The sequence below is a fragment of the Cetorhinus maximus genome, chromosome 14, assembly GCF_964194155.1.
Source record: "Cetorhinus maximus chromosome 14, sCetMax3.hap1.1, whole genome shotgun sequence".
NCBI classification, from domain to species: Eukaryota; Metazoa; Chordata; class Chondrichthyes; order Lamniformes; family Cetorhinidae; genus Cetorhinus; species Cetorhinus maximus.
The window spans coordinates 53,972,775-53,985,064 of NC_135892.1; the positions used below are offsets into that span (position 1 = coordinate 53,972,775).

General features: G+C 43.3%; 1 protein-coding gene across 6 annotated transcripts in view; it reads right to left on the bottom strand.

Annotated features, from left to right (window-relative positions):
- Positions 1 to 12,290, bottom strand: part of LOC144689658 (serine/threonine-protein kinase VRK1-like) — a 100,185-nt gene that overhangs the window by 70,860 nt on the left and 17,035 nt on the right. For all 6 annotated transcript variants that reach the window (XM_078556916.1, XM_078556918.1, XM_078556920.1 and 3 more), the window contains one exon: positions 11,281 to 11,413. In XM_078556916.1, the coding sequence (XP_078413042.1) occupies positions 11,281 to 11,413 (133 nt within the window). The remainder of the gene's footprint in view (positions 1 to 11,280; positions 11,414 to 12,290) is intronic.

The window sequence follows — 12,290 nt, forward strand, 5'->3', positions numbered from 1 at the left end:
TTTTTTTAAAAGACCCAACTTGGTTCTCTGAGGCTTCATCCCAGTTGTTTTCTTAAGCATTAAGCCCTCCAGCCCTCATCTCTCATCCTGTTCACTCCCCATGCTGCCCACTCATGCCAACCCATGCCCCCACCTATCCCCACGGGCCCTAATAGCTCCTATGCCAACAGTGCCAACTCATGTCAACTCAGGATTCCCACACATCCCATCACCCGTTATAGCCCTTCTGCCAACTCACGAGCCCCCCCCGCCCACCCACCACCCTTTGCCCTTACACCCTCTGTTCCAAATAACCCAGTATCCACCATGTGCAGACCTCAGAAGCCATGCTGAGATAATATAAAATGAGATAATAATAAAAGTTCTAAATGTCTGTTACAGACTTCACTATATAAAAAACCCTCCCAATCATGAAAGCCCATTCAATATATTTAAATCCCCTCAAATACTTAATCCCTTACAAACATTTGTATTCAAAACCTCACATCAAAGACAGCTGATCTTTTAATAATCTCTTTAAGCTGTCAAACTGTGCATTTACAGCACCCTCCCACTGTGATAATGATAGGTTGTTGAAAGCAGCCAAGCATTAATAATACAATAATGATAGCATTTAGGGTTATGTGAACAAACACCTATCGAGATTGCTGGAACAGACATTTTCAATTCTTACAGACACAGGCAGGCAGCTTTTCAATTTCTAAAGGGCTGGCCATTTAAATAACTTGGACAGTTTGACAGTTCTACATCCTCCACAAGCATTTTTGACTTTGCTAAAGATTTGTAACTCCCACACTGCGGGTTAAGGCCCTTTCTCCAATGGAAATGGGGTCTGTTTGAATTCAGCACAGTGTTCAAATGGCCCTGCCGAGTTTGAGTTTCCCATCTGTGGGATTCAGATCCCACCATCCCCCACCTTGGCAAAAATTAGATCTATCAGAAATGGGGGCGGGTCTTCTAGATCCGAGTCCTGCACACCATTTTGGAAGGTCCCTGGAGTCACCACAACTCCATGAATGTACAGGCCACTTGAGGAATAGTGATCTCTATATGCAGGTTATTGGAACATAGTTCTACTAATTCCTTCAGGTGGTAAATAGAAGTGAGAGGATTCCATGAGATGATCTAACATATGTGCTTGTATTATATTCGGCTTCTGATCCTCCTACTTCTTCAGAACCTGTAAATAGAGGAATAGCTAAACAGATACCCAAAGCTACTAGATAAGCTACAAACAAGGACAGTTCCCTGCAAAACAGTGAAATGCTATGTATGAGCTACAGCTTTGATGATCTATGAGTAAATTAAATGTTTTATACACAGGAAAGAAGCAATAAAAATCAATGCAAACAAACAGAGCAGTTGAGAACAATGACAAAAAAAACTTAAAAGGAATCAAAAAGGATACCCTGCTTCCCTATCTAGTCCTGTGCACCTAGGAGCCTTTTCTGATACTCCCTCAACACCATCATGTCTTTTTTGAGATTTAATGGGCAGAATCTAATGCCGGCAGTGAGTCTGGAGGCGGGAGGACATTTAATCGGGTTGGAGGGCACTGGGTGGGGACCCTGCCCCCTTCCTACCTCTGCCCCAAATAAGCCTGGGGTGGGAAGGCTCACAATTAATGCCTCATCACTCCAGCACTATTATTAAACCAGTGGGGGGCAGGGGAGTCACCATGTGTGAAGCCCAAAACAGGCTCCCAGAGTTGGGGAGCCCCTTCATTCAGATCGAGGGAAATGGCATCCGGAAAGGGTGGCTCGCTCAAAGCCAACGCCCTGCCCTTTCTTCCGACCCCCCTTTCACCCCAGCCAATGACCTCCACCCACAGCCCCCATTCCACCCTCACTCACCTATGGCCTGGGTCTCTCGGCAGTCCTAGGCCTCTGGTAGATGTAGTATAAAGGGTTAACAAAATGGATATTCTAATCTAAGGGGCACATAATGATGTGACACTGACATCAGGCAGTTGTGTGTGAGATACTGTAGGGAGCAGACAGGCAGCCATGAGGGGAGATATGCCTTCCCAATAACTCACTATATACATACTGTAAATAGTGTAAATAAACTCGTTTTTAAGTAGATACCCTGATACGCGTGTGGCTCTTCCTTGCTAGAATCCTGGCCTAGCACTTTCTACAACAGTAGGTACATTACCAATGGCTGCCACTGCTCCCAGTGGCACTGCCTGTAAGGGTCGCTGCAAACCTCTGATTAGCTGGCAACTCTCAGGGGGCGGGATTTACACCCCCACAGTCCTAAATCCAAGAGAAGGCCCATTGCTGGCCAGTTAAGTGCCTGATAGGCCCTTGATATGGTGGGCCTTCCCCAACAGAGGCGGTGCAAGGTTCTTACTGGCTCTCTAGCGGTGGTGAGACCCCTGTCGCCTGAATTAGATTCTGCCCAAATTAGATTCTGCCCAGTGAACCTAGTACACAAATACGGGCATAGATATGGGTAGAGATACTCAGCAACGCCAGCATTTTGCAACTGCATTATGCCACACTACGTGCGCCAGCATTAATGCTCAATGATGAAGGGGGAGGACACTGCCCACTGCTCAGTGGGACTATGAGCATCACATATTCAAATATTGATTCCTACGTGTAATAACAGTAGACATATAGTAGTTTGCTCATGTTCATTGCTAATTAGTGTTAATTGGTGGAGCTAGTCAAGTGGCAGTATCTGGCATTGTTAAAGCTATATTCTGTGCGTGTCACATTTTCAAATGACACTTTAGTCAAATAACTTTGGTGTGGAGTGTCTGTACAGCACTTCACACTAAAAGAGTGCCGACACATGATTAGCTGAATTTCAGAGACGTTTTAATTGAAGGTTATTTTATCAGAGGCACATGTCATGCAAAAGTCATTATTTCTTTAGTATTGCTAATCCTATTCATACTACCAAATGAAGTTAGACAATTATAATATTATAATAGAAAATGTTCGTTCCAGAGTTGTTGCATGTTAAAAACACTGAACACTAAGTCTCGGAAACATTCCCAACCAACACATAAAACAATATTAGTTTAAATTGTGATGAATGGGAAAAATGGTAAACTTAGAAAGAAAATGAAAATATGTAATTATCTCTAATTGAATCTGCCTGAGGTATCCATAATTTTTTCTATATCCTTTCATTTATGCACACAGTGCCTTTTTCACACTATGGCCGGAATCTTCCAGCCCCCAGCAATGGGTTCCCCCACAGCAAGGCCAGCGAGCCCCTGAAATCCCCATTCACATCAACAGGACCAGAAGATCCCACCAGCGTGTGGGGCTGGAAGATTCCGGCCTATGAGTCAAGAAGTCTATAACAAAAGTGGAGATTTACTAATAGAAAATGCTGGAAATACTTAGGTGAGGCAGCATCTGTGGAGAGAAAAACAGAGTCAATGTTTCAGGTCGATGACCTTCTGATGAGTATTTCCAGGATTTTGTTTTTATTTCAGATTCTCCAGCTTCCGTAGAACATTGCTTTTGTATTCAGAGCTTTACTCATTTTTGTCACAACATATTGTACTTTGTAGGGCACTGCTTCACTTAGAGGTGTGAAAGCACCTGGTTCCAACCAGATACTGTTGATAATTTACAATGTAAGGCTGGACAAATAAGCTATTCCTCCTTCCCTCCCTTCCATGCCTCCGAAATTTTCTGATATTTGTGAAAGCACTAAGTCTTTCCCTGCATTGTTAGTAGGATATAAGCTGGCTAGTGAAGTTGAAACCAAGACACAGAGCTTTTCTTTACTGAGAGTTTATTGACTTGTTCAGTCTCACAGCTCTCCTCCCACTCAACCCAGTGTCTCAGCTATTCCCTATTTATATGTGCTCAAAAATAATTAATGCCAATCACCTGCTTTTCTTAACCTTAACAATGTAATTGACATGGCATTAACAAACCTTAACATGTAAATGAAAATACATTAACATGCATAACTCCACATGTAACATGCTACATATTCCATGACCATTCCTACCCCACTCAATCTTTACCACTGTACACATAGTCATTAGCACAGTTACTCCACCTGCAGCCCATCATAGTCCATTACTCTGGCAGTAAAGACAAAAGAAAGTGCAAGCTAGGAGTCATTGGCCCTGAGGTGGAAATAGAGTAGGGTGAGTGGGGTGATTTGCAAAACCCATCCACAATAGTTTCTTGCAGATCTTGCTGAAATTAACAGTAGGAGAATCCATTTAAAATCTTTTCAACAGGTTTCCCATCTGAATGCCAGTTAGCTTAATAGAAGCAGAATGGAGGCAAGGGGAGTAACTCCAACAACATCAGGTGGACTGGCAATCCCTGGCGCTCTGATCATGCTGGGGTAAACAGGGAACCTGGGTGGACCAGGGGAATGCATTACTACTCTTCCTGATCCACTATTAGTGTTGTAAATCTGGCTTTTTTTTAACTCCCTCCAAGGACCAGGAAAACCAGCCTCCAGCTATGAAAAATAAAACTTCACATAAAAATGGAGGCACCCAGCCTTAGAATACTTTGGTCATCTACCCCCCGCGGCCAGGTTGAGCGCCGATTCCACCAACCCAGCTCTGGTAAAACCAGAAGTCTGTGCATTGAAGCCGGGTTGCCTACTTTTTTTATTATCATCAAGAGAAAGGGAATGACATTGGAGGCTTTAACCCAAGAATATATATTTTTTTTAGGCAATTGCACTCAATCGGACTTAATTAAGTCAGGGCAGAAAGTGCCTCGTCAATGGGCCCAAAAGCCGAGGGCAATCTTGCCCTGGCTGTTTATGCAACCCCAGCTGCATTTTAGTCCCATCTGGCAACTCGTTAGTTACTGTTGGGGCTCTGCCTCTTTAAAGAATTAGATCCGCCTCTTAAGTGTTACTGACAAATCAGCTGGCAGTCTTCAGTCTTAGCAGTGCCACTGGGAACAGTGGCCACTGCTGGGACTGCACTTAGCTGAGTGGACGCAGTGATGGACACCATCCTCTCAATGAGATGAGTAGGGTCTGGGGTCGCTAGAGCCAGTTGGACAGGTCCCAGCGAGGAATGGTGGTGAGTGCATGGTGGTGTTGCCATTGCCACCGAGAGTCCCCTCCATGGGCCACAGAGTTTTCAATTAGGAGGGCCCCCACACCAAAGCCCAGAAGAAGGCCACCAGGGTTCACCAGGCGGTCACCCCATGTGACAAGAGGGCACACCCACCACTGGTAAAATGCCAATGGCAGCCGAGAGGAGGCCTTTAATTGATCACTTAAGTGGTTCAATTGGCCTCTGGACAGGAGGGCAGCCCACCACCTTCCCTGCTGCTGGAAAGATGACATGGCGGTGGGGAAGATGATGGGCACACAAATGCCCACCTTTCCTCGCCATTTTACTGGCCCTCTGCCTCCCTGTCTATCCCTCAATGGCTGGTAAAATCCAGCCCAAGTATGTAAATCTCTGGGCGAATTTGCAGCCACAATTTATGATTATGACATGCCTATTTTTGAGGTGCTTCCAAAGTTTATGAGCTTACAATTTGTCTTGACATCCTGATTTTCTGTAGTGCAGAAACAAAAGAGACCCAAACACTAGCCTCTGTGGAACTCTACCTAACCCAATATGAGACACCTACTTACAAGTACACTATGGCTTGGATATTCTATCGGGGTAGTCCCTGAAAAAATTCCTACATTACAACAGTGACTACACTTTAAAATTACTCCATTAGTTCTAAAGCACTTTGGGAAGTACCAAGGTCATGGAATATGTTGCATAAAGCCAAGTCTTTGAGTCATCAAGGCTGTTGCTTGGTGTGCCAAATTGGAGATAACTATCTCTTAGTGCCACCAAGCAATTGCAGCTGAGATAGTCAATTAGCCCACTTTGTTTCGCAGATCACATTGGTCCCATTAGACCTGCTTTGTCAATGTCAATGTCTCAGTGCCTGATAAGAGTGGCATGTCAGGAATGAGATTACGTTACGAGGTTGCCTCTCAGAATAGCAGCACATTCATACTTACCTGCTAGCTCAGGCAAACGCCCGCATGTAGCAGAAACAAGACAGCAACACACAAATTGTGTAACCTAAAGCAGATCCATTTCAGAACCTAGCCACTATGAGATTAGGGCAACATCTGTCTCAGGATGTCAAACCAATTCATGGTCTCCTGCTACTCCAGTAGCACCAAGGAGGAACTCTGAATTACAGTTAAGAATTTATACTTCACACAGGACATGGGAAACATTTAAAAACACACAATGGTTTTGATGAAAATGATGGTTACGGAATTTTTCTGGGTAACGTTTGTAAATGACTGAGATGTGGCTTTGATGAATTATGTTGGTTGTTGTGCACAGGAAATCTTCTGCAGATGACAATACCTATGGATGACAACCATACTATTGTGCAATGAGATGGGAGTAATTAATGATCTCATAGTGAAGGAGGCCCTAGGTAGCAGCAACCACAATATGATTGAATTTTAGTCAGTTTGAGGAAGAGAGGAGTGGGTCCAAGCTTATGTTTTTGATCTTAAATAAGGGCAATTATGAGGGCACGAAAGCTGAACTGGCTAAAGTGAATTGGCAAAATGGTTAAGGGATGGGTCAATAGCGATGCAGTGGCTAATATTTAGGGGGATATTTCAAAATGCACAGAATAGATACATTGCAACGAGTAAGAAAAAGTCCAAGGGATGGACACACCATCCATGGTTAATTAGAAAAGATAAAAATAGTATCAAACTTAAAGGAAAAGCATATAATTGTGCAAAGATAGGTGGTAGGTCAGAAGATTGGACAGAATATAAGGAACAGCAGAGAATGACTAAAAGACTAATAAGGAGGGAAAAATTAGAGTATGAGAGAAAACTTGCCAGGAATATAAAAAAGATAGTAAGAAACAAGTTAACAAAATGAGCATTGGACCTATAGAAAGTGAGTCTGGTGAGTTGATAATGGAAAACAAGGAGATGGCAGATGAATTGAACAGACATTTTGCATCAGTTTTCACTATAGAGGATACAAGTAACATCCTAGAAGCAGCTATAAACCAGGGGCAGAATTTTTAGTTTGGCGTGCAGGCACAAGTTCGAGCATAAAATAGCGCATGATGACGTCGGGCAAGTGTCCCGATGTCATCCCATGCTCAAGTGATATTTCGGACAGCGGGCAGGCAGAGTTGGGAATGCGCTCGCTGACAACCAAGAGGCCAATTAAGCCCATTAAAGTTCCGACTGTCCCCGATTTTTTGTGGTCCTTCCAACCTTACAGTTGGCGGACGGGTGAATCTGCCAGGCAGACTTTGCATTTTTGATGAAACCTAATCCAAGGACAGGATGAGGTTTCTGTTATTAATTGTTCGTAAAAATCCAAACGTATGGACAGAATTTTCATCATGTATATGTTCAGGTGACTGATGCGTGGACATTTTTTTCTGGATTTTAAAATCTTTATTTATTGCTTTTAAATTCTTCAGCTCCCTGAGGCAGCTCTCTATCTTCAGGGAGCTTTCATTCCACGCTCCCCCGTACCCACCCTCCTCCCGCCTCCACCCCGGCAACGCTGAGCATTTCAGCGTACGTTTCACGATGTCTGGCCATTAACTGGCCAACCTGTGTGAAATCACAGTCACGATCCGATTGCGGGTGGCGGTCCATTCCCCGGCCGTTCCCGGGCCTGCCGATTGCACCTGCACACTGACCTAAAAATCCTGTCCCAGGAAATGGAAGGGAGGGAGGAACTCAGAAAAATTACAACCACCAGAGAAGTGGTACTGAGTAAATTGTTGGAGCTGCGGGCTGACAAGAGCCCACGTCCTGATGGACTTCATCCTAGGGTCGCAAAAGAAGTGGCTGGTGAGATAGTTGATGCATTAGTTTTAATTTTCCAAAATTCCCTAGATTCAGGGAAGGTCCAATTAGATTGGAAGATACAAAATGTAACTCCATTATTCAAAAAGGGAGGGAGATAGAAAGCGGGAAACTATAGGCTAGTTAGCTTAACATCTGTCGTAGGGAAAATGTTAGAAACTATCATTAAAGAAGTTATAGCAGGGCACTTAAGCTCAAAGTCATCAGGCAGAGTCAACATGGTGTTGTGAAAGGGAAATCTTGTTTTACCAACTTATTGGAGTTCTTTGAGGAAGTAACATATGCTGTGGAGTGGATGTACTGTACTTAGATTTCCAAAAGGCATTTGATAAAGTGCCACAGCAAAGGTTATTGCAGAAAATAAAAGCTCATGGTATAAGGGGTAATATATTGGCATGGATAGAAGATTGGCTGGCTGACAGAAAGCAGAGAGTAGGCATAAATGGGTCTTTTTAAGGAAGGATGTAACTGTGTTGGAAGCAGTTCAGAAAAGGTTTACTAGGCTAATACCTGGAATGGGTGGGTTGTCTTATGAGGAAAGGTTGGACAGGCTAGGCTTGTACCTGCTGGAGTTTAGAAGAGTAAGAGGCGACTTGATTGAAACATCTAAGATCCTGAGGGGCCTTGACAGGGTGGATGTGGAGAGGATGTTTCCTCTTGTGGGAGAGTCTAGAACTAGGGGTCACTGTTTAAAAATAAGGGGTCGCCCATTTAAAACAGGGATGAAGCAAACTTTTTTCACTCAGAGGGTTGTGAGTCTTTGAAACTCTGTTCCTGAAAAGGCGGTGGAAGCAGAGTCTTTGAATATTTTTAAGGCAGAGGTGGATAGACTCTTGGTAAGCAAGGGGGTGATAGGTTAACAGGGGTAGGTGGGATGCAGATTTCAAATTACTATCAGGTCAGCCATGATATTATTAAATGGCAGAGCAGGCTTGAGGGGCTGAATGGCCTACTCCTGCTCCTTGTTCGTATGTTCGTATAATATGCCAGTAACAGGAAAGAGAAAACGTCCATAGGTTAATCAAATGTGGTTTTGAAGAAATGGTGTTCAGTAGCAGTGCGGCACTAGTGTGCCTTGCAGCCAGAAAAAAGGGTTTATTCCACATCCTCTTCAGGCTGCTGTGCTTTTCCTGCTCAGGCAAATGCAGGTGGAAGCACCTGTCTGTGATCTCAGATGTGGAGGTGAGGTACCAACTAACACATAGTATACACATGCACTGCAGCCTCACTAATCTACATCAGTTCTGTTGCCCATCTTCTTTATATATTTATATGTTTGTAGAGATATATATATATACAAGTGAAGGTACCATAGAAAACCCAGTTTGCACCCTGTATTAAGAGATTAAGAGGCAAGGGGGAGAAACAACCCCATGATGATCAGCATAATGGTAAATGGCAATGTAATTAGCAGGAGAAAAAGTTAATAATTAAAATAATTTCAAAATCTATGGGGCAGAATTTTACATCCCGCAGGCTGACCCGACCGGGCATAAAATAGCGCGCGATGACTCCGGGTGAGCGTCCCGACATCATCGCACACTTGCACGATATTTCAGTTAGCGGGCATGCTGCTGGGTCTCACGCACACCCACCGACAATTAAGAGGCCCATTAAGGCCACTGAAGTTTCAATTAGCAGTGATTTTTCGCTGCCCATCCAATATTACGGTTGGCGGGCGGGTGAATTGGCCAGGCGACCTTCAGATTTTTGAGGAAACCTCATCCAAGGGCAGGATGAAGTTTCCAATATAAATTAAGAAAAATAAAAATGTTTGGGCAGAATTTTTATTATCTGTATGTTTCGGTGAGTCCGATGTGTGGACATTTTTTTCGACATTTTTACACCCTTATTTCTTGGTTTTAAATTCTTCAGCTCCCTGAGGCAGCTCTCTGCCTTCAGGGAGCTTTTCATTGTGCGCTCCCCCCATGCCAGCACAGACTTCAGTGCTCGCTCTCCTCCTGCCCCCACCCCAGCAGCGCTGAGCCTTTCAGTGCACGTTTCACACTGGATGGCAGTTGGTTGGCCAGCCAGCGTGAAATCACAGTCGGGGGCTGATCTCAGGCAGCGGCCCGTTTCCCAGCTGCTCCCAGGCCCACCTACTGCGCCCGCCCGATGTCCCAAAAATCCTGCCCACGGAGAAGTGAGGAACCTGCAAAGTTTTTAAATCTGTATTTGGCTCTTTAAAATGTCTCCTGCAGGCTCAATGGAAAATGGGATTGTTGTATCACATCATTACAGCCTCATTTAAATACACAAACTCATTTCAGGATAGGTGATTCCATCATTTATGAGAAACTACACCAGAACATATATCTAGAAATTCTATTAGACATTAAAATTACAGACTAGGACTCAGCATTCCATTTCAAAATGCATTGAAAAGTCCTAGGTCACACTATCTGAATTAGGAAATTGCATCATAAAAGTGTCAACATTCACCTACACACCGGTTACATTCAGGGCTGGCATTATGATTTATAAAGAAGTGTCACATAACATTAGCCCCAAGCACAACACTGTATCCATATTGTTGCTTATCTTAAAATAATGATTTGTGACAGCATGCAGCTGCAAGCGCAGAATAAAGGTTTGTGCAAAGCCTCTCCTAAAGGGATCAGGAATCCAGTTGTCATGGCCTTCGGGCCCTGGCCCCACTGCTCTCCCTAAAATTACTTCCTGCCCCCACCTCACCCTCAACAAATAGATAGATCATATAATAGCCCCCTGTGATTTCAATAACTCAGTAGCCCTCCCCCACCAAAACCATTAAAAGAACCCCATATATGAACTTCCAGGTTCCATGCAATCACAGCTTTCCTCAAAGTTTCCCCTTTATCCCTGTAGGCATTGCATAACTTCTTATTTTCATTTTAATTGGCATCTCCAATTTAGTGAGTGCTTCTTTAGCTTATATTTACTTTTCTTGGGTACTTATCTTGCATTTTCAATATCATATTTTAAAAAAAATTCCATTCCCCCTCAGCTGAGTTATCATTCAGTGGTATCTCACAGTTAACTTATTTGAGTTCACCTGTCATTCTACTGAAGCTTGCCTTTTTGAAAGTAAATGTTTCTTACTCCAAGACTTTCAAAATGATTTACACTAGAGAAACTTTTGAAATCAATCCCTAGCTGACCGGCTGGACAAAAGAGCTAAAATAATGCAATCGAATTTGGAAGCAAGCAAATCAAATGACAATGTCATTATTTACAACATTATTATAGAGCTGTATTACTAGAGAAGTACAGTATTGGTGTTTTATGGATGGTACCATTTCCTGCTGGGTCAGCTATAAGCTTTCATAACCCATACTGCAGTGTAACCAGTGTAGCTAGGCTGGTTGGATTAAAGTGTCAGGTTACAAGTCAAATAATATAAATCCTACCCCAAACTGGCAGTCTACATCACTAATTGTACAGTAATTAAATGGGTGTCATTCTTACCTACACCTTTGTGAGCATCTATACTAGTAAATTCAATGGTTCCATTGTGACCTTTCTTGGGATTCTCCTTATACTGTTTGTGAGATCCATTTGGATAGTACCTGAAAGCAAGTCCATAATCTGCTAGATAAATCTGAAACATTTAAAAGCAATAAAATGAAAAGGATGTTATTTTGAAAGCAACATTGTTATTATGTTATTTTCTACATCAGAACCGCAGACTTTCCAATCAAATCTGTTTTCTGTGCTGAGAAGCTGCTTTGTTCATCCTTTCCAATGATGTTATAAGTGAGGGGAGAAACTCATCAAATCATGGGCCAGGATTTTACAGCCCCTCCCGCCCGGCTGGATATTACGGTCCCGCCAAACTGAATGGAGATTTAAATGCATCGCCGCATCCGCCAGGGAGAGACACACAGTGGCGGGATCATAAAATCCTGGCCATGGTGTGCAAATCTCATGTCCCGTCACTATTCAGTACATGATTTTCCTATACCAGCGTGTTGTGACACCAATTTACAGATTAGTGATCAGTTTAAATACAAACAAGGGCAGAAACCTGAATGGAGGGTTTCAATCATGGTGTTCCAGGAAATACGGGCACCGACTTGGGAGATGACGACATATTCCAGGACTTTGCGGAGGAAGGTGAGTTTGGAGATTGGAAAGTGGTACGGACAGTGGGGTCAAGAATTGTTTTTTTTTAAGGAGACGGGTGATGACAGCAGATTTAAAGGAGATAGGAACAACAGCTGAATGGAAAACCATTAATAAAATCACTAACAAGAAGGCCAGGAGGAGGAAGTTGGGCGGTCAGTAGTTTAGTGGGAATTGTTAGAAATTAGGAATGTGTGTTTGATATGCAGCTTGGAATAAAGCACAGGGTTAGATTGATGCTGTAAGTTTTGTTTTATTAGAAACAAGTGGAATGAGTATTTTGACACATGACAATTGCCCTGTGTGTAGGGAAACCAATAACCCAGAAGATGGGGCATGGCCAGATGGTGCTT